Source organism: Phascolarctos cinereus, unplaced genomic scaffold (assembly GCF_003287225.1).
Source record: "Phascolarctos cinereus isolate Bilbo 61053 unplaced genomic scaffold, phaCin_HiC Scaffold_2;HRSCAF=192, whole genome shotgun sequence".
Classification (NCBI taxonomy): domain Eukaryota; kingdom Metazoa; phylum Chordata; class Mammalia; order Diprotodontia; family Phascolarctidae; genus Phascolarctos; species Phascolarctos cinereus.
In genome coordinates this window covers 25583521-25606064 of record NW_027555625.1, presented here as the reverse complement: position 1 = coordinate 25606064, position 22544 = coordinate 25583521, and the positions used below count along the sequence as shown (strand labels likewise).

Here is a 22544-nt window from a genome sequence, read left to right as displayed (position 1 = left end):
GGTGGATGGCATTTCCATACTGGGAACACACCTATAGGAATGAAGTTATAAGTCATACCAAGGCAAACAAGCAAAAAGATGGAAGGGGGCAACAGACAAAGCTTCCTACAGGATAAAGTTATCAACGAAATAACCTTTCCTCTTTCCACTTTTTATTTTCTCTCATGAAAAAGCAGAAAGCCAGAGTCACCGAGGACTTGAAACCCAGAGGACCCAAGAAACAAATACACTTGCATAGCCAGTCCTACTGGGACCCCAGGCAGCTCCTAATTGTCCATCTCTGGGGCATTGGGCAGCACGCCAACTAGCTTGCACTCCATGGGGAACATAATTTCTGGTGCCGTCTCTCCTCCTCTCCATCCCACTCTGTGCCTGACTCCCCTCCCCCCCTTTCATTTCTACAGCCATGGAAGCCACAGTGACTAATTTCCAAATCAATTAAATTTACCCCAAGCGCAGCATAAAAAAGCAAAGACAACAACATTTACATTTTCCCGCAGCTTAACTCCACAGAGAGATGAGAGTGGGAGAAGAAATATAGAGCCTTTGTCCTGCTTCTCTTTCAATGTCCTCCGCACTACTCCTTCCTTCCCAAGGATAAAGGCCTGGACACTCCATTGAGCATACATCATAGCTCTGAATTGTGTCCCACAGCAGTGGGAATGGGCGGCACTGGTCATCCCCATCGTCTTGGCCTTTGTGATCAGCGGCCTCTATTTATAACGTGGCTTATAGGTTTGCAGTCTGTCTGGGCCTGGGATGAGGAAGCCATATATATTCTAGATTAATAGTCACTGTGGCTGGGGTATTCCAGATATAGAATTAAATGTCAATCTGCCACCTATATTAAGGATCACTCTATGGTCAAGGATAATGGTCAGTTTGTGGCTTGGCTTAGAAGTTAGTCTGTGACCAGGATTTGTGGTTAGTATGTATCTGGAGTCAGGAGTCAGTCCATGGCTGGGGTCAGTCAGTCTGTGGCTGGGTTTAACATATGCTACCAAAGTGGGCGATACCACCCCCTGGGGGCGCTGGAAAAATCCAGGGGGGTGGTAGTAGCCCCAGGTGCAATTGGGGGCATTGAATAAAAGTAAGGGAAGATAAAAGCATAAAGAAAGATGAGAAGGACGCTTTGAAAAACCATACATTTTCATCTGTTGTGTAACTGAGTTAAAGTCATAGCGATTACATTGTTTTCCAAATAAATACACAAAATGCAACTTATAACCAATCAGTGGTCAAGTCCACTAACAGGTCTCAAAAAGAGTGTTAGCAAGCGACCATGTCGCACATTGTTGGGAAGCACAGCATGCGTTGGCAGGAATATGTATGTGTAATGACTTGTTTGCAATAAAATACTATACAGTTACATGATGCAATATTGCATTATCAAAACTTCAATGCAGAAAAAACACAGATTTATGACAAATTATTAAATTTAACATGTATCATTTTTAAAAATATATATATATTTCATATTTTTGAAATGATGCCAATTTTTAAAAAACCATTAAAGGGTTAAAGAAAGTAGATTTCCAGGATAGGGCACTGAGTAAGTTTTTCTTTGAAAAGGGGTGGCAAGCCAAATAAGTTTGGGAGCCTCCAGTCTAGCATGTCTCTGACCTAGAGTCAAATGTCAATCTGCAGCCTATAGCAAAGGTCACTCTTTAGTGGTCAGGGCCATGGCTCAGTCTCTAATTTGGAGATGTTGATTTTTTCGGCCTAGAGCTAGTGGCTAGTCTGAGTTCAAAATGAAGGGTCAGTCCATCACCAAGATTAGGGATCATGTGATCATTGGAAATATGTCACCTGCACTTGAATTTTCCTTCAGGATTTCACTGCCAATGATCTTTGAAAGATAAAAGAGAATGGAAGAGAAGTCATAAGACTAGAGAAGGTCTAATGTCCCATTTTTCAAAAGCGGGAAGAGAATGCAGTCTGCAGACTACAGGCCAATGAACTTAATTTCGATTCTTAATAAAATTTTAGAAGACATTATTAAAGAGGGATGGCTGGTGACTATCTAGAAAGGGAAGCAGTGATCACAAAAAGACAGCATGACTTCATCATGAATAGGTCATTCCAAACCCTTTTTTTCAGGTTACTAAATTGGTAGGTCAGAGGAATGTTGTAGCTATAGTTTATCTAAATTTTAGTAAAGCATTAGAGAAAGCATCTATTCCTGTGGAAAAGACAATGAAACCTAGATTACATGATATTGCAGAAGATGAACTCAGAATAGAACGAATGGCCAGCCTCAAAGAGTAAGCATTACTGTGTCAACGTGAAGGAGGCCTCTAATGGAATTCCCCTGGGGATCTGTGCTTGGACTTATGCTATTTAACACTATTAAGTTTGGATGAAAGCATAAATAGCATGTTAGCAAATTAGCAAATTTGCTAACAACTCAAAATTGGTAGAGAAAACTAACATGACATTGGTCCAAAAATATAGCAAGCCGGAAGACCCTATGGTAAATTTAATAAGATGCAATTTAATAGGAATGATGGTAGCTCCTCACATAGAGCTTTAAAGGTTTATAAAATACTTGATAAATATTATCTATTTAATGCTGGAAGACAGGTGCCATTATTTTCTTCATTTTATAGCTGAGAAAACTGAGGTTGAGTGATTTGCTCATGACCTCACAAATCCTGAAGCAGGATTTGAAGTCAGGTCTTTTTGATTCCAAGTCCAGCACCCTACCAACTACATCACCTACTATTCGCCTTACGTGGGTTGAAAAAACTCTTCACAAATGCAATATGAGAGGAGGGTATACCAACTAGAAAACAGCAGGCAATCTGAAGGAGTCCTGAAGGTTCAGTGTGTGAGGGAAGACAACCTCAAAAATGCCATATGCCAGTCAATAAGGCCAACACAATCTTGGCCTGTGTTGAACAGCGATATCATGTCCCAAACGAGGGAGGTGACAGTCCTCCTTTGGTCCACTCTTATCTGCCCATATATGAAGTATCCTGTTCACTTGACACATTTCAGGAAGTCCATTTATATGCTAGATGGTGTCCAGAGGAGACAACCAGGGTGTAGGAAAGGCCTCCAAGTCATAACCTATTCGGAACTGACCATTTTTGGCTAGGAGAAAAGAAGTCTTGACAAGGGGACACAGGAAGATAGATTTAGACCCGGTCATCGACTTCAACCTCCTCATTTGACAGAGGAGGAGACTGAGGCGCAGAGAAGTGACTTGCCAGGGTCATACTGCTAGTGAGTGTCTGAGGCTGCATCTTCCCACTTGCAAATTCAGTTCTCTCATGACTATGCTTTGGTGGATTTCATGAGGAAGAGTGAGGGCTGCCTTCAGCCCCTTGAAGGGCAGCCACCAGTAAGAGGAATTCTAGTGGTTCTGTTTAGCCCTCAGCCCCCAAAAGCAGGGCTAGGAGCTGTGGTGGGGAGGGGAGATGCAGCTTACATTTATATAGCACCTACTATGTGCTAAGTGTTTAACAAATATTTCAGTTGATCTTCACAACAATCCTGGGAGGTATTATCATCATCCCTATTTTAGGAAGTTAAGGAAACTGAGGCAGACAGAGGTTAGTGATCAGACAACTAGTAAAGTATATGATGCTGGATTTGAAGCCAGGTCTTACTGACTCCAGGTCCAGTGTTCTATACACCGTGCCAGGAAGCTGCCTCCTCGTAGCGGGCTCCCTACTCACTGGAGGTCTTCTAGAGAAGGCTGGATGACTCTTCAGCCATCAATCCATTGCCAGGGATTTATGAGTGCTGCTTATGTGCCCGGCCCTGGGCTGGGCTCTGGGGTGGCCAGCCTGAAGTGGAAATGCTTGCTGGGAATGCTGTAGATGGGAATCTCATTCAGGGAGGAGTTGGAGTGGATGCTTTCTGAGATTGCTCCCAACTGAGGGAGTCTGTGATTGTTTGATTTTTCTTCCACTGCAAAGAGATTGACCCTGGCTGCCCTCTCCCAGCAGGCAGATAGGAGGGCACTTGTTCATAATGATAGGAAAGGTCAAACAGCATCCAGTTTCCTAGGCACTCTCTTTATTGTTTCCATATCAAGCACACTAGGCATGTCTTCCAGGCTGTGTCTGCCTCTACTCCTTCCAGCTCTGAGAGACAATTTGGGAGAGCCTGTGACCACCATTCCTGAAATAATCCTTAAAGGACTGGGATAGGCCCCAAATCTTCCAAACTCTCCCTCCATAATCTGCCAGATCTATTAAATGGCCATGCTTGAACTAACCACTGTGAGCATCTAGTCTTGCCCCTTCATTCAATAGGAGGGAAGGAATTTATCCAAAGCCATAGAGCTCACTACTTACTGCCCAGAGCTGGGCCGAGACTTCCTGACTTCTCTTCTAGTGCCGTCTCCACCAAGGGATCCTGTCCTCACTCTGGACCCTGCTCGTCCAGTCAAGCCAGAATGTACTTGAGTGACACTCCCCTGAACTCTCCTGACTCTCAGCCCGGAATTCTAGCTCCAAAAGAAAAATTAAACAATTCCAGGGGGAAAAAATGGCAAGAGGTTGCTGCTGAATTGCTCCAGTCTCTTAGAGAGAGAAGATGGTGGGTGTAGGCCCTCAAGCTAGATCTAAGCCCCCATATAGAGTTTGCAGAAGGTCCAAAGTTGACGTTTCTCTATTCCAATACTCAAACAGTGCAGGTGAAATGAGGGTGCCTATCTAGCCACCCCAAGATCATTTCCCATCCAAAATGAAGCCAAAGCACAGGGAGGATTCTAGGACCCTGTAGGACTCAGCAGAGCAGGAGGAGAATCATATCCATTGTTTATGGGCTAATATTTGTCTTCATATGTTTTCTGCATTTCTATCTTTAATAGAAAAGATGGAAAGATTTTGGTTAGATTATAGAACCATTAGATGGATTTAACTTAGTTAATAGCTGAAACCAAAGAGGGACCATTAAGGATTCCAAGTCAATCTGCAAGGTCTCTAGTACAGAATTCCTAGAGTTTGGTCCTTGACCCTATGCTGCTTAACATTTTTAACATGTTCGCCAATGACTCAAATAAAGGCATAGATAGCAAGCCTGTTAAATTTGCATATCATGATAAATTTGCATGGCAGCAAGCAATAGCTAATCGCTGGATGATAGCATCAGGAGCTCAAAAGATTATGACGGGCGCTAGAACATCTGGGTCCAGATCTAATAAGATAAAATCTGATAGAAATCAATGTAAATCTTACACTTGGGTTCAAAAAGTCAATTCCATAGGCACAGGGTGAGGGAAGCATGGCTACATAGCAGTGTATCTAAAAAAGAGCTGAGTGTTTTCATCTTGAAGGCTCACAGTGTCTCTGTAGTTCAATATGGTGGCCAAAGGATAATGAGATTTTAGGCTTCCTTCCAGAGAGGCCAAGTGTTCCAAACTAGGGGGATCAAAGTCCCACTGTATGATGCCCTGGTCAAAGCACAGTTTGACCTCCTGTGCTCATTCAGTATACCATCTTACAGGAAGGTCATTGACAAACTGGAGTGTCAAAAACAGGACAACCAGTTTGGCAAAGGACCTCAGGATCTTGTCAAATGAGGAATTAAGAAGAAAAGACTGTCATCAAGTATTTGAAGGTCTATCTGTGAAAGCAAGATTAGGCTTATTCTATGTGTCCCCTCAAAGCAAAACTAAGAGCTCAAAGTAAATTAAATTTCCCAATAATTAGAGCCATCCCAAAGTGGGATGGGCTGCCAAGACATCTCCAGGCAAAGGCTGGATGACCATGTGGTCAGGGCTATGGTAGAAGGGATGCTTATTCAGGTATGTCTGGAACTAGATGGCCTTTGAGGTCCCTTCCAACTCTGAGGTTCTGTCATTTAGTGACCGTTGGATGGCACTTGGAATGGGGTTATCCAGGAAGCAGGGTTGAATCTTGTCTAGAGAGCCAAAAGAATTGCATCATGGTCAAGCATTTGTACAATCATTGGCCTGCCTATTCAACCTTTCCACCACTTCTTCTTCCAGGCAAATTTCTAATACTCTAAACTGCTGAACAGGAGCCAGTCTGTATTGGTAGAGGGAGTTTCCTCAGTGGGAGTTCCCTTTAGCCAATTAAATCATAGGTCTGTGTCTACATTCCTATATAGAGTGCAGGAATTGTTCTCTGCTTCCAGAAGCTCTGAGGCTTGAGGACAGGAGAATGGAATCAATGATGACCTCTCCAATGGTGCCAAGCCCCAGGATTTTCTGAAGGCTGGATCCAGGGGGTGAATCTGCACATACTTGAAGAATTTGTGGAGCGTCTGGGATGAAAAATAGAGGAGGCTACAGGGTGGCCCAGTGGAGGTGGCTGGCTGGCTGACTACACAGTAGGGCTGGGACCGGGAATCCAGCACTATCCATTTAAGAAGGTCTTAGGTCGGAACATCGCTTCTGCAGACTCCGGACTCGAGAAAAATCTCAACTGCCTGCTGCCCTCTAGTGGCTGGTGTAGGGAGGACAGAAGCGTCTTCTCAAAAATAATCACAGATAGCGCTTTTAGGTTTGCAAAGTGCTTTACATATATTAGCTCATTTGATCCTCACAACAACTGTGTGAGGTAAGCGTTATTATTGTCCCCATTTAGCAAAGTGGCTGAAGAAAGGGGGAGGCATGGAGGCTTGGGACGCTGCAAGTGAAAGAGATGGTATTAGGAGAAAGGAAGGGGGAAAGTAGGGGTGAGAAGGGAATGGAGAAAGAAAGACAAGAAAGAAGGAGGAAAGGAAGAAGTTGAAGGAGAAGGGGAAAGAGAAAGGAGGAAAAGGAGAGGAATAGGAGGAGAAGAAGGGGGAGACGAAGGGAAAAAGAGGAGAGAATTAGAGGAGGGAGAGATGGAGAGACGAGGACAGAAAAGAGTGCTGGAGAAGATGGGGGAGAGGGGGATGAAGGTGAAGGAAGACAGAGAGGAGGGAGAGAGACAGTAAGTAAAAACCCAGGAGAGGGAGGGAGGAGAGGAAAGCGAAGGGAAGGGCAAGACAGAATTAGGGAGGGGAAGGAGAGAGAGAACTGGGAAGAGAGGAAAGGAAGGTGAGGGAGGGGAAGGGGAAGAGGGAAGAAGCGGGAGAACAGGGGAAGAGAGATGGAAGGGACAAAGAAGGGGGAAGGGGACAGAAGAGGAGTTGGAAGGGGAAGAATTGGAGAATGAGGCTGCGGCAGAAGGCTGAGCCCAAGCTGCGGCTGCCGGCTGCCCACTCCTGAACCCACTGTAAAGTCAGACCCGCCCCTCCTCCCTCTCCTTCTCCTTCTCCCTCTCTCTCTCTCTTCCCCAACCTCCGGGTCCCTTCTTTCCAAAAGGAGTTTCTAGCTCCCTCCCGCCCGCCCTCCCAGAGACCTCCTCCTGACGGCCCCTCCTCCCGTCCCCCAGCCCCCCTTTGCTGCTCTCTCTCCTCCGCCAAAGTGCCAGCCGAGCCTGAGCCGAGAGCAGTAGGGAGCCGAGCGGTGGCAGCCGCCTGGACCGCAGCCCCAGCCTCTCCCCTACCCCAGCCGCACCGAACCGCACCGAACCGCACCGGACCGCGGCTGGACCCTAGCCTCCTGTCCGCTCTAGTAGGCTTGATTTAGCAGTGCTTGGAGATCCATTCCCTCCCCCTTGGGTCTCGTAGCTTTCACCTTGGAGCTGGGCTTCGGGGAGCCCCCCAACCACCTCCTGTCCCCGGGCTGCTCCTCCCAGCCCGCTCCGAGGCCCCGCACTGCCCGTGGGAACTTGTCAGGAGGAGCCCGTCGGGGCTGAGGGGGAAGTGGGAGGCGGGGCGGCCAGGGAAGCAGGAAGAGGAGACGGAGGAGAAGGCGGCGGAGGCGGAGGAGAAGGGCAGCCGCTGCAGCGGGAGGGCCATGCCCAGCTCCCCGCACCCCGCCAGCCCCGCGTTCCCTCGGGTCCGATCCCCGACGGCAGCCTTCTAGGATGCCATTCCCGGACCTGCTCCAAGTCGGTTTCGACGGGCACGGCTCAGACAACGGGTCGGGGGGCAGCGGGGGCGGCGGCGGGGGCGGCGGGGGCAGCGGCAGCGGCGGGGGCTCGGAAAGCTCGGGAGTAGTCGTCGCCGGCGTCCCTACCACAGCTGGGGGTGCTGCAGTAGTCGGTGCGGGAGGAGGCGAGGGCAACCGCACCTTCCCGGGGGGCCCGGGGGTCGCGTGCCCCGCGGGCAGCCCTGGCAGCGGGGGCGAGGTGAACGACACAGCTGCCGTGGGGAGTGTGGTGGTGAGCGCCCAGGCGCTGGGCGTCGGGGTCTTCTTGGCCGCCTTCATCCTCGCGGCCATAGCTGGCAACCTGCTGGTCATTCTCTCGGTAGCATGCAATCGCCACCTGCAGACTGTCACCAACTACTTCATCGTCAACCTGGCTGTGGCCGACCTGCTTCTCAGCGCCACGGTGCTGCCCTTCTCGGCCACCATGGAGGTCTTGGGCTTCTGGACCTTCGGCCGGGCCTTCTGCGACGTGTGGGCCGCCGTGGACGTGCTCTGTTGTACGGCCTCCATCCTCAGCCTCTGCACCATCTCCGTGGACCGCTACGTCGGGGTGAGACACTCGCTCAAGTACCCGGCCATCATGACTGAGCGCAAGGCGGCCGCCATCCTGGCCCTGCTCTGGGCCGTGGCCCTCGTGGTGTCTGTGGGGCCCCTGCTGGGCTGGAAGGAGCCTGTGCCCCCCGACGACCGCTTCTGTGGCATCACCGAGGAGGCGGGCTATGCTGTCTTCTCCTCCGTCTGCTCCTTCTACCTGCCCATGGCCGTCATCCTGGTCATGTACTTCCGCGTGTACGTCGTGGCCCGGAGGACCACGAGGAGCCTGGAGGCCGGAGTCAAGAGGGAGCGGAGCAAGTCCACGGACATCGTCCTTCGCATCCACTGCCGAAGCTCCGGACCCGAGGACTCCCGAGCCGCCAAGGGCCACAACTTCCGGAGCTCCCTGTCAGTCCGCCTGCTCAAGTTCTCCCGGGAGAAGAAGGCGGCCAAGACCCTGGCCATCGTGGTGGGTGTCTTTGTCCTCTGCTGGTTCCCTTTCTTTTTCGTCCTGCCCCTGGGTAAGTGACACACACACACACACGCACACACACGCACCCCTCCTTTCCCCATTTCCTTTACTGGCCCCCAAGGGCTGCCTCTTTGCAGAAGGGCCGGGCCTTCTTTGCATTCCCATATCCCTGATGTCCTAACGTGGCCTGTCTTTGGTTGGTGGCATCTCCAGCTTGATGTATGGGTAAAAAGAAAAATAAAGCTGGTAGAATACAACTGGGAGAAGTAAGGTCTGAGGGGGGCTGTTGGTAGGTCAGGTAGGCTTGGGTATTTGTGTATGGGGGGGAGGGTGTTGTGTGTATAGGTGTGTACTCTCAGTGTGTGTACATGGGGGCACTTGTGTTGGCACCCAGGCGCTGAGAGAGGGCAGAAGCCATTCTATCACCCCATCTAACTTTCCCTTCCTGCCGTTTCTAATTAACATCATTAAATTTCCTTCCTGTATGATTTTTCACTGTCCTTGAACCCACTTAGCCTAAGGGTGTGAGAAGATGCAAATCTTGGTGTGCATGAGCTCTCAGTCCATTTGTATACCATATGCATGTATAGAAACTTGGGTGGGCATATGTAGATGCCTGTTGAGAAGCAGAGAGTACATGGAGATATGGATTTTTTTGTGATTGCCAAGGAAGAATCATTTGGAATGGCCTTAGAGAAGAAGCAATGGACTGGGTCCCAGGACTAGCTCCATTACTGCCTTGCTGTGTGACCTTGGGCATGGCTCTCTCAGCTTCTGGCCTGCCTCAGTTTCCTCTCCCTGTGAAATGAGGAGGTTGGGCTGGGCAATCTCTCAGCTCCCTTCCAGCTCTGACATTTGTCATTCTTAGATTTGCTAAAGCCACCTGGCTCATTCTTAAAGCAGCCTGGGAAGGCTCAGGTAAGCTCCCTTCATAAGGGGATAGTTCCCCTTCTCCCAGCAGCAGTAGTACACACACACACACACACACACACACACACACACACACACACACACACACACACAGAGAGAGCATTGCCTACACAGGAGCCAATGTTGCTGCCTATTTCATGCATTGACTCAATGGAGAGGACTCTCTGTCCCGTACAGTGTGACCTCACTGCGAGTTCCAACATCGCAGAGCTCCAATATAGCCTCGTTCCCTGAGCAGTGCTCAACAGAACTCCAGACCCCTGCAATGACACAAGCTGGCATGCCTCCCCTAGAACATGCTGGCTCCCTTGAGAGCTGCCAGCCACACAGTCTGGATGAGGAGGAAGGGGTGGGCAGGTGCTTCCTAGTGGGTAAGGACATCTGACCATGCCCATGGGTGTGCATGGCTATGAGTAACTCTGTGTCCACCTATTGATCATATATGTGTAGGGATGCACATGTGTGTGGTATGCTCATGCAGGCAGACAAATGCTTTGCTGCATAAAGGAACACATGCATATGCATGGGGAGACAGCTATGTGCTTATGGGTAGTTGATGGGACCACCACTTTAGAATGGAGAAAGAGGTCAACTAATCCAATCCTCCCATTTTAGATCTGATGAAACTAAGGTCCCAAGACCTTGATGATTTGCCTGAGGTTCCCCAAGTAATGGGCTTGGAGAATCTGAATTCGAATCCTTCCTGTCACACTTATTTCCTGCATACTCTTACTGCCCTACTCCTTTGGGCAACTCACTCTTTGCATCTCAGTTTCCTTATCTGTAAAATGGTGGGATTAGACTAGATGAACTCTCACGTTCCTTCTAGGTTTTAATCAGTCCTCTCCATAGGCCCCTTCAGGACAAAATCCATTTCATTTTTATCTTTATACTCCCAGGCAGCATGGCATAGTGCAGGCGTTGGAGTGAAGAAGTCATGTAGCCCAAGCACGGCATAGTAGATAGAGAGCTAACCTCCCAAGTAAGGAAGATGAGTTCAAATTTGGCTTCAGACATAGCCTGTAACATTTAATCTCTGTCTGCCTCAGTTTCCTAGCTATGAAATGAGGGTAATAATGCCAACCTCCCAAAGTTATTGTGAAGATCAAGTAGATATTTGTAATGCAGTTAGCAATACCTTGTACATAGTAGGCACCTAATAAATGCTTGTTTGCTTCTTTCCTATCCCCTTGTATCCCCAGTGCCTGGTATATAATAGGTTCTTAACTGATTAAAATCAGTCAGTGATAGGTAGCTATTCCCAAGGCTCTTGGTCCAGGGTCCTAGACTATCACCCTCAGGGTCTGAGGAGAGGTGGTGGTCAGGGTGGTGGGGCTGCTTCTACCCGCCTGGCACATGTTTCTTCTTCCTGTCTCTCCCTCAGGTTGCCTCGATTCGGGTAGGCTGGCTTGTCTGTCCTGTGAGTGGCAGGTGGTTACAAGTTGGTGGCTTTACGTAGCATTTTGATTTTTGAATTCCTACCCACTCTTAAAGCTTAATTCCAGAAGCCTTCAGTGAATGGGGAATGACCTTCCCCAGCCTTGCACTTCTGTCCTGCATTCATCATGCACTCATGTGTATTACAGTTCTGGAAGTTTGTCTTTTCTCCCTACTAAGGTGTAGGGGGAAGCGATTGTGAGGGGAAAGACTTTCTCAGTGAGAATCTCTCTCTCTTTCCAAGTCTAGCATAGGCAGGCTTTATTTATAATAAAAAAATGAATAGATGAGTCAATGAATGAATGAAATGTGTATGCATATACATATACCTACACACATATAGCGCTGATTTTGCCTATATCCACATACAGTTTGCAAAAATAGATATAGATATAGATAGATAGATATGCAGAATATACCTGTATATACTTGCATGAACAGATGAGCTGTGTCCACACTGAATATAAATGCACCTATGGAAAAATATATGTTGTACTGGCAAATATGTGCATTTATCTGTATGTCTGTGTACATGTGGTCTTGCATATCCATGTAAATTAAGTGTGTATGTATAGAATGAGGACACAGCTTGATTGGGGGTGTATATGCATGTACCTGTACATGTATATACATAAGGGTATTATCAATGTAAATGTGGGATATTTACATATATGGTGGCATTGCATGGGTGTTAATGGGTGTGTGTGGATTATGCCCATGTTTTTTGCATACATACAGAAGTGTGATATAGTAGATGGAGCACTGAACTTGGAATCAGGAAGACCTGGGTTTGAATCCCACCTCTGCCATTTACCAGCTGTGTGACCCTGAGCAAGGTGATTAACCTCTCTGGGCCTCGGTTTCCTCATCTGTCAGATGAGGCAGTTGGACATGACTTCTAAGGACCCTTCCCACTCCAAATCTCTGATGCTATGGGTAGCAGTGCACATAGGCACAAGACATGCTTTTCACAGTGATAATCTCATTACAGACCCAGTCCTTCCCTGTGGAACCCCCCCACACACACACACACACACCCCTCCAGGTGAGGAGTGGGAGTAACTGTGACCTCCCTCATTGTAGTATCTGTAAGCTCCTCTATCCCAGCTCACTAGACCGGATGGGGAGAGGTGAGAGGAAGGACATGAGCCCCAGAGGGAAAGAGAAAGGCTGGTTGTGGGTGGTTGGGTGTTTTTGCTTTTTTCTGGAAGCTTCCTCTGGCCTCCTGCGGAGGGCCATCGGTGTCCATGAGCACATCTGAAGGCCATGCTGGGCTCAGAGGGAGGCCCCTGGCCAAGTAAGGAGGGGCCCAGGACTGCAGCAGGGGTGTTTCTACTCAGATGCCTTCTCTGCAGGTTGGAAACTTCCCAAGCACCATGCCCTGCCTGTCACCTGCTCTCCATCACCGTCCGTCCCCCCTGTCCTTAGCAAGCAGCATGGGGTAATAGAGAGGCTGAGTCTTTGGCACTAGCAAACCTTAGCTCAGATTTCTGCTCGGCTGCTTGCTTACCTGCATGACCCCAGGCAAAGCACCAGACCTCTCCAAGCCTGTGGTCCTTCCTGAGTGAAATGAGAAGGCTGGGCCAGACCATCCCTGCTCTTTTCTAACGGTAAAATCTCCCACTGCTGTGGGCCTTTCCCCAGCTCAGTGCTGCAGCAGAAATGGAAAGAAGCCGGGGGAGAGCTTTCAGAAGGCCCCAGGGGAGGCAGGAGCTATAGGGGAGCCCAAGAGTGTCAATGCAATGCATTGCCCTTGCATGGGCCTCCCACAAGAGCATCTCCTGGTTGTCTCCTAATGGGAGCTGGGCTCTGCCCCTAAGTGACCAGGGGCCTGGCAGAGACAGTGCCCAGTCTGGTATCCATAATAGGGGAAACCACCCTATCCCAGCACAGGTAGTGGGGAAAGGTAATGAGGTGGGGCCTTCAGGTGCCCCCAGACTGTGTGACAAACAGACTTTGTTGTTCAGTTGTTATCAGTCATGTCCGACTCTTCTTGGGGTTTTTTGGGCAGACATATTGGAGTGATTTACCATTTCCTTTTCCAGCTCATTTTACAAATGAGGAAACAGAGGCAAACAGGCTTAAGTTACTTGGCTAAAGTCACACAGCTAGAGTCTGAGGTCAAATCTGAACTTAGGTCTTCCTGACTCCAGGCCTGGTGCTCTATCCACTATGCCACCTCACTGCCCATGACAGATAGATCATTTATTACGTGCATACTAAGTGCCAAGAACTGTACACATGGAGGCAGCTAGGTGGCACAAGGGAAGGGACATTGAACTGAAGACCTGAGTTCAAATCCAGCCCCAGACAGTAATTAACTACAACCTCTGGCAAGTCATTAACTTTTGCCTGCCTCAGTTTCCTCTCTGTAAAATTAGGATAATCATATCACCTACCTCCCAGTATTGTTGTAAAGATCAGATGAGGCAAGATTTGTAAAGCAATTTGAAAACCTTAAAACACTAGAAAATAGAAACCAAGACAGTTCCTCCGCTCAAGGAGCTTACATTCTAATGAGGGAAGACAATCCATAAAGAGGTACTGGAAAGTAAGCGGAGAAAGCATATGGCTAGCAGTGATGTAATAACTCAAATTCAACAGCCTAAGTAGGAGAGAGTATGAATGAAGACTTATTTTTTTGATCTGAACTGGTGATTTCATCGTTATGGGCAACTCCCAGCATGGGAACTTCCATCCTTTAATGCAGATCAGCACTTCATCTCTAACATGCAGGCCCAGAGAGCTCTGTAGACCACTGAGGAGACTCACACAGTCAGTATGTGCAGAGGCAGAGCCTTGGTCTTCACAACTCTTCACCATAATGCCACACTATTATCCCCATTTTGCAGACAAATTAATTGAGGGTCAGAGTGATTTGCCCAACGTTGCCTAGCCAATAAGTGTCGAGGAGGATTTGGCGTAAAGTTTCCATGCCCGATATTCTATCCACTACATAACGCTGCCTCTGGTAGTGATCAGGAAAGGTTTTGTATAAGAAGTAGACCTTCAGCTGCCCCTTGAAGCAAAGCTAGGGGTTCTAAGAGGCAAAGGGAACAAGGAGAGTGTTCAAGGCAGGGGACACAGCCTTTACAGAGTCTCAGAGGTGGTGATGAGATCCCGTTATTAAATTCCTAGGGTGTGTAGAGCCTAAGGCTAGAAAGGCAGACAGGAATAGCTCACTTTTCTATGACTCTCGAAGGGTTTCCAAAATGCTTTTCCCACAAAAGCCTGGAAGGTAGACAGTGTAAGGGAGAATCATTCCCATTTGACAGAGGTAGAAACTAAGTCTCAGAGAAGATGAATGACTTTCTCATGGTCACAGAGATATCGATCCATTAACAAGCATTCATTCAATGACAGGTCTTCGATGAAGACAAGGGCAAAGAAATCCCTACCCTCAAAGAGCTTACAGTCTAGCCCAGAACATCATTAATAATAATAATAACTAGCATTTATATAACACTTAAAATTTAACAGCGCTTTACATGTATTGTCCCTTTTGATCCTCATAACACCTCTGTAAGTCAGGTGCTATTATCATGCCCTTTGTACAAGTGAGGAAACTGAGTCAGGTAGTGGTTAAGTGACTTGTCATTTAATAAGTATCCAAGGTAGTATTTGATCTCAGGTCTTCTTGAGTCCAGGCCAGTGCTCTACCAAATACATTGCCTCTTTAATTAGTATTTAATTAATTTTAATTAATGTTATTCTTTAATAATAATACCCTAACATTTATATAGTGCCTTAAGGTTTGCATAGCCTTTTACGTGTGTTTTCTTTTTTTGATCCTCACAACAGCCCTGAGAGATAGGTGCTGTTATTATCCCCATTTTACAGATGAGAAAAATGAGGCAGACAGAGGTGGGGTAATTTTTATAGGGTCAATCAGTCAATAAACATTTCTTAAGCAGCTACTATGTGCTAGGCTGTGCCAAGCTGCTAAGTGTCTGAGAGTGGGTTTGAACTCAAGGCTTTCAGACTCCAGGTCTGGTGCTCTGTGCACTGCGCCACCTGGCTACTTATAGTTATGTAGCATGAGCATGTATACAAAACAGAAGATAGTGGATAGAGCACCGGCCCTGAGTTCAAATCTGCCCTCAGACCAAACACTTGACATTTACTAGCTGTGTGACCCTGGGCAAGTCACTTAACCCCAAATGCCTAAAAAAGAAAAAGAAAAGAAAAACAGAAGTTAATTTCAAGGGTGAGAGGCAAGAGTTACACAGGTTTTCCGGGCCCTTTCCACTAGACCGTTAGTCTCATCCCAATGATGAGATGCAGTCAGTAGCCTCATGAGCTTTTAGAGCTTGGAAAGAACTCAAGAGACTATCTGAACCAGCAGTTTCACAGGTAAGGAAACAGATCATTATTTAATAATGATAGGGGTTTGTTTTGTTTAAATACTTTAAAGTTTACAAGGCGCTTCACCTATCACTTCATTTGATCTTCATAACAACCTGGGAAAGAGGAGCTATTATTATTCCCATTTTACAGATGAGAAAACTGAGGCGGAGAGAAAGGCTCTGTCCCTTGCCCAGGGTCACACAGCCAGTAGGGGTCTGGGGTAGGATTTGAACTCAGGCTAGAGAGATGAAATGATTTGTCCAAGGTCATCCAACTAGTTAATGGTGGAGCCAGGATTTGAGCGCAGGTGCTTTGATGTCAAGTGCAGTGGCCTTCCAGGGCGCTCCTCCAAGGGGCTCATAGGCCAGCAGGGGGTCAGACATGGTCAAGGCTCATTTTGCTATAAAGTAGAAGGTGATATGCGCAAGAGAAGGAGAATTGTAGCTAAGCAAAGAAACAATCCTTGGGAAACTCGGGGAAGCAGGCTGGTGCAGTGGAGGCAGAGGATCTGGACGCAGAAAGTACCTTGAGGACGACCTCCTCTAGTCCCCTCATCTTACAGATGAGGAAACTGAGGCCTGAGCAGGTTAAGTGACTTAGAGGAACAAAGATCCGAGGCTGGAAGTGCCTCTGAAGCCTTCTGGTTTAACCGCCTCATTTTACAGATAAGGTGACTGAGGCCCAGAGAGGCTGAGGGACACAGGTGGAAAGGTCAAGGTCACATAGGTAGTAAGGATCAGACATAGAATTTGAACCCAGACCCTCTGCCTCCACTATACCAATCTGCTTCCCTGAGTTTTCTGAGGATTGTTTCTACCTGAAATTCATCAAACAGAAATGAAAAGAATGAAAACAAGAATGATAACAAGTGAAATGATATGCACCTTTAATATTTCCCCAATGCTTTATTATAAAAAACAAAATACCTTGTGATGTAGAGACCATAGGAATTATTGAGTCCATTTTGTAGATGGGAAAGAAAGGCCCAAACAGGACAAGTGACTTATGTCAGAGGTGGGGTTTGAACCTTGGTTTTCCTGATGACTGACCTAGCACGGAAAATGTATAGACTTGGGAGCAGGAAGCACTTATGATTTCTGGCTGGGGGGTGAGAGGACAGGGAAGGCTTCCCGGAAGAGGTGGCCTTTGAGCTGGACCTTGGAAGGACATCAGTTCAGTGGACTGAGGTGGAAGAAGGGGGAGGGGAAGGGACATTTGCATTTCATAACTAAATTGATTGAGTCTCCAATGTGCATGACGCTGTGCTCAGCACTGAGAATACGAAGAGGAACAAAACACAGAGCCTGACCTCAAGAAGTTTCTAATCCAGTTGGAGGTACAGGACATAAATGCTACAGTTTAGAGATGGAAGGGGTCTAGGTTGGGGTGGTGAGGGAAGACATTGTAGAAATGGTGAGGATTAAACTGAGCACTGAAGGATGAGAGGTATTTAGGTAGATGGGGGGGAGGAAAGAAGGCATTTGGAGTGGAGATTTTGTGGGGCATAGCATGAGCAAAGGTGTAGAGGGGGAAATGAGCACACCATATTTGAGGGATAGTCAGGAGGCTAGCCATCTGAAGGAGGGGGCTGATGTATTGGAAAAACAGGAGAACAAGTCAGAAAGACAGGTCTGAACCAAACTGTGGTGGGCCTTGAATGTCAGGCTGAGTCCTGTGTACTCTACAGAGTTGGGAGTCACTGAGGGCCTTTGAGCAGGGATGTAGCATAATCCACGCATGTCACAGGAAGATGAATCTAGCAGGTCGTACACAGTAAGGCAGAAAGGGAAGACACTGGAGGCAGGAAGACGACCTAGGAGGCTTGTTAGGGAATTTCAAGTGATCTGTCCTCTCTTCTCAGAGGTGGGGGACTAGGGGTGTGGAATACTGCAAATGCTGTTAGACATGGCCATTGTGTTCATTGGGTAAGGGAAGGAAAGGGATATTCAGAAACCAAGAGGATATGAAAACAAAAGATGTCAATAAAGCTTTTTTTTTCCAATTTTATGAAAATGAGAAATGTCCAAGTCTGGGTTTGGAGTCCTAGGGCCTGAGTTCAGATCCTACCTCCAATGCTTGCTACCTCCCCTCCTGGGCCTCAGTTTTCCCCTCTGTAAAACAAGGGGATTGAATTAGATAGCCTCTGAGGTCTCTTCTAACTCTATCTTGTTGACTTCTAAACAAAAGTCTGGGTGAGACGAGATGAGGGCCCGGCCTAGGGCATCACTATAGCAAGTTCAAGAAAGGGGCAGAGGGAGAGTCAGGAAAGGGAGACGATAAACAGAGCCTGGTGGCTGATGATGCCAGGAATCCGTCTCCTTGGGAGGGAGATCTAGGAATTGAGGTGGAAAGCATGGGGGATTTGGAGTGGGGACCCTGAGTTCAAATCTGCCATGTCTGCCATCTGGGCCTCAGTCTCCTCGTCTGTAGAGTGGGTCAAATTAGGGTTAGAAATAGCATGTGGGACTTGAGTTCCATGGCTGGCAAGGAAGAATGGAGCAACAAGTGAGAAAGCAGAGTGGAGCCCAAGGATAGAGCTCCTTCCTAAGTAGAAACCTAGTGCGCCAGGAGAGGAGAGAAAGAGCAGCTCCACATGTCAGAGGTGGGGGCCGATGGACGCGCCATCCTGAAGCCAGAAAGAAGTCTGGGAGCTGGGCAGACTGGCCCCCCAAAGACATCAGCTTCAGGAGCCGTCACCGCCGAGGGTTAATGACTTGCTGCGTGGCGTCTGGAAGAGGAGAATAAGACAGTCACTGAGTTCTTTCTACGAATAAGGACCTTAATGGGCTGAGCTCTCCAGAGAAGAGAAATCTGGAGGTACTGGGGGGGCAGACCCCTGAGCCCCCCCCGAGGGCCTCTTCCGGCTATCTTTGGGCTAAGGGCAGTGTTGCAGAGTGGTCAGAGTGATAGACTTGGCGTCCTGACTCAGATAAATGCATATTTTATTTGTATCTCAGGTGCTAACCCAGGCCCTGGCACACAATGGGAACTTTCATGAATGGATAGACATTTACCAGCTCCATGACCCAGAATGGGTCACAACTTCTTTGCACTTCAGTTTCCTCATCTGTAAAATGGGCATAATAGCATAGCACCTCCTTACGGGATTGTGGTGAGGACTAAAAATGAAAGCAAATGGAAAGTATTTTACAAACCTTAAGGCGCTATCCCAACATCAGCCAATGTCGTTATTATGGATTTGGATTGGATTCCAAAGATCTAAATTCATAACCCAACTCTGCTGTTATCTGGCTGTGGTTCCTTAAGCAAATCACTTAATCCCTCTGGGCCTCCATTCTATATAATGAGATACTTAGGCTAGAGGTCTCCTAAGCTCCTTAGAGCTTTAAATCTTGTGTTTGATAAGGACTGTTTCATTTTTTTCTTTGTATTTTATACCAACCACCCAGTATAGTGCCTGGTATATCGAAAGTGCTTAATAGATATCTGTTGATTAATTGGTCATTTGACATGTATACACTCCTGAAGGGAACAGTGAGTGTGGCCAGGGACCCATTTCCCAGCCTCAGATAGGACCAGGGAAATCTGGTGTCTGGGGATCAGGAGAAGCTGTTGAAGGTGAAACCCCAGAGCATCTCCCTTCCCTTAGTGGGGAGTGACCATGAGGGACTTTTTCCCCACTGGGGAGGCCCAGGATTAAGATAGAAATAGGGCCAGGAAGGAGAAAGAAAAAGATCCATAGAATGGTATCATTGGAAGGAGCCTGGAGGTCATATGCTGTGACCTCATTTTGTAGATGCTGAAGCTGACCCTCGGAATGGTTAAGGGATTTCTCCAGAGTCCCCCACGTCAAGTCTCTTTGGTCTTTTCCTTCTTTCTTTGAGGCTTCATTTCTTCAGCTGTTAAATGAGGGGTGGTAAGATTTGACGACCCCCAAGATCCCTCTGGCTCTAGCATTCTGTGAGTCTGGGGAAGAGGGAAGGATTCTGCCCTTAGAAAGGGAAGATGCTTACCAGGCTGAGGAGATTTAATGGGATTTGAGAGCTCCTTGAAAATTCCCTTTAATGAAGCAATTTGCAAGCCTTTTTGGAGAAGAGATCAGTATAAATGTGAAGCATCTTTCTGTCGCCTGCCTCCGTCCCCTGCCATGTTCTCTGTATATAAATGCAGATCAGCCATTCTCCCTCAGCAGTCTGTCTTCCAAGCAATATCGAAAAGCATCTACTTTCTAGTCTCTCTCCAAGGGAAGATGCTGACCAGCCCAGACTAAGGGCTGAGGCAAGACGGAGGACTCAGAGAAGGGATCGCTGTTTGATGGCCCCCATTACTAAGAATCCTCTATTCCTCTAATCCCCTTCCCTCTCCCTCACTAGCTTGGTTAACCCTACTGAAATTAGCCAAGCTCCCACCCCATCTCCTCAAGGGCTAGCTTTCTGTATCCAGAAATTCCAGGCTAACAATTTGCTAATAACCATACACACACACACACACACACACACACACACACACACACACACACACACACACACACGACAAGGGCATTTTAGATAGCCAGTGTGGCCTAATAAATAGCATGCTGGACTTGTGGGTTAGGAAGATGTGGACCCCAGTCCTACCTGACCTACAAGCAGCGGTGTGCTAGAAACAGCTCATATGAGTTCTTGTAAGCCAATTGCTAAATTTTCATTCTGAGCATTTGTACCTCAGAAATCACCCCAAAAATAATGCAAATCAGGATTTGATTCATTGTTTTATTGATTATCTGGACTTAAGAAAGTGAATGTTACTAATGCAGATTAAACTTAGAGGCATAATCTACAAACTTTTTATTTTTAATTTTCGGGAAAGCCAGTTGTTAAACACTTACCAGCACACCGGCACCTATGACGCATACAGCTCCAGGCAAATCGTAATTTTGCCAATCCTGTTTCCGTTGTAAAGAGGAGGGTGATATCTACAGGGTTATTGGGAATCTCAAGTGAGATAATGTATGTAAAGTGCTTTGTAAACCTGAAAGGGCTATGTAAATGCTTAGTCCAACCTCCTTATTTTACAAAAGAGGAAGCTGAGGCACGGGGAGGTTATTTGATTTGCCCAAGGTCACATTACTAGTAATCATCAGAGATGAGATTTGAATCCAGGCCCTCTCACTGTAGAACCACAGCCACTGTGCTATGCTAAGCTCTGAAATAGCATATGCATTTGGTGGAACTTGGACCTAGAATCCCCAGGACAGAGCTAATGCAGATCCGTGACCCGGCCTCCTGGCTAGGGGATGAGGGGAAGACTCGCCTGAGCTAGGCAGCCCCATGTCTCAGGCAGGCGACCCAGGCAACCATCGCCAAGTTTGGGAAGCTAGTATTGAGGAACAGTCCAGGCCAAAGCCTGAGACAGCCACAAAGTGATCGAGGACAGGAAGAAACACTGGAAAGCAACAGGCATCCTGCCTGCAGGCAGGGGGATGGCCAACATGACCTCCTAAATCCTTCTCAACCTGATGATTCTAAAATGTTAGGACAGAACCCCAAATCTGCCTCATTATCATGGGATTGGTTCTTTCCCTTTTCCCCTTTCCCCTACGATGCAATTCAGTTCAATCCAAGAGACATTTATTAAGCACTTAAGATCAGGGGTAGCATGGGTAGTGGATAGAAAACGAGTCTTAGAGTCTGTAAGACCTGTGTTTGAGTCCTGCCTGCGACACATCCTGGTTGTGTGACCCTGGGTAAGTCACTTAACTCTCAATGCCTCCAAGAAGCTTTCTAAGGCTGTTGATTGTAGAGAAGGTGCCAACCTACACTGGTCAACATCAGAGAAATTATAACTCCAGTACCAAAAATATGTGCGAGTCTCTCTAGTGACCCTAAGCATAAAAGAAAACAGTCCTGTCCTCAGAGGGCTTACATTCTAGTGAGAGGACCCAAATGCACACAGATAAGTATATATGAAGTGATTTAAAGATATTTCAAGAGGGAGAGAGGGCTAAGACCCTGGGCAATCAAGAAGGGTCTTCCACAGGTGCTGCTCTCCAGGCTGGATTTTCAGGACAGGAGGGAGGGGGCAGTGTAGACAAGCAGTGTCTGTGTGCCCAGCCCTTAAGGAGAGGGCCCAGTGTAACAGGAGGGGCCAGGGAAGATGGGAGCGAGAAAGGATGACTCACAGCCATGAGTCAGGCAACCAAATAAGACAGGATATGGCCAACGGCCCTGGTGCATAAGTCAGAATCTCCATGTTTGCAGGAAGTCAGAGCGGGGAGACATGGGGATGAGCCAGGGGAGTGTGGGAAGGCTTGCCAGAGGTTGTGGGACTTTGATCCAGGACCCTGAAGGACAGGGGAGATTGAAATGCTGTAGGGGCAGAGCATCAGGGGAGAACAGAAGAAAACTCCAGGGAAGAGAGGGTCCCAATGGGTACAATCTGTGAGAGTTGGTGCCGGCCCCCAGATGAGTGCTGGAAGCAGGGCCATGACGGGGGGCAGGTGTTTAGAGGTCTCTTCTGAGGCTTTCAAAATAGACTCTGCTCAAGTCAGAGTGACATCATGGAGGAAACCCCAGACTTAGAGTCAGAGGTCCTGGGTTCAAATCCTGGCTTTCCTGGGTGACCTCAAGCAAGTCATTGAACTAAGCTTTGGTTTCCTCATCTGTAAAATGAATGAGTGGGACTACAATAATAATCACTAACATGTAAATGGCATTTTAAAGCTGGCAAAGCTCTTTCCTCATGTCACATCATTTGATCCCCCCAACAACCCTGGGAGGTAGCTGCTATTATTATCCCTGTTTTATAAATGAAGAAACTGAGACTGAGAGAGGGTGAAGGCCTTTCCCTGAGTCACACAGCTCATTATGCATCTGAGGCAGGATTTGAACTCAGGGCTTCCCAAGTCCAGCACTCCCTCTATCTACTCTACCACCTAAA

General features: G+C 47.5%; 1 protein-coding gene across 1 annotated transcript in view; it reads left to right on the top strand.

Annotated features, from left to right (window-relative positions):
- Nucleotides 1-7341: 7341 nt before the first annotated feature.
- ADRA1D (adrenoceptor alpha 1D) overlaps nt 7342-22544 on the top strand; it is a 67418-nt gene continuing 52215 nt past the window's right edge. The window contains exon 1 of the mRNA XM_021001140.2: nt 7342-9000. Within this exon, the coding sequence (XP_020856799.1) occupies nt 7881-9000 (1120 nt within the window). The 5' untranslated portion in view covers nt 7342-7880. The remainder of the gene's footprint in view (nt 9001-22544) is intronic.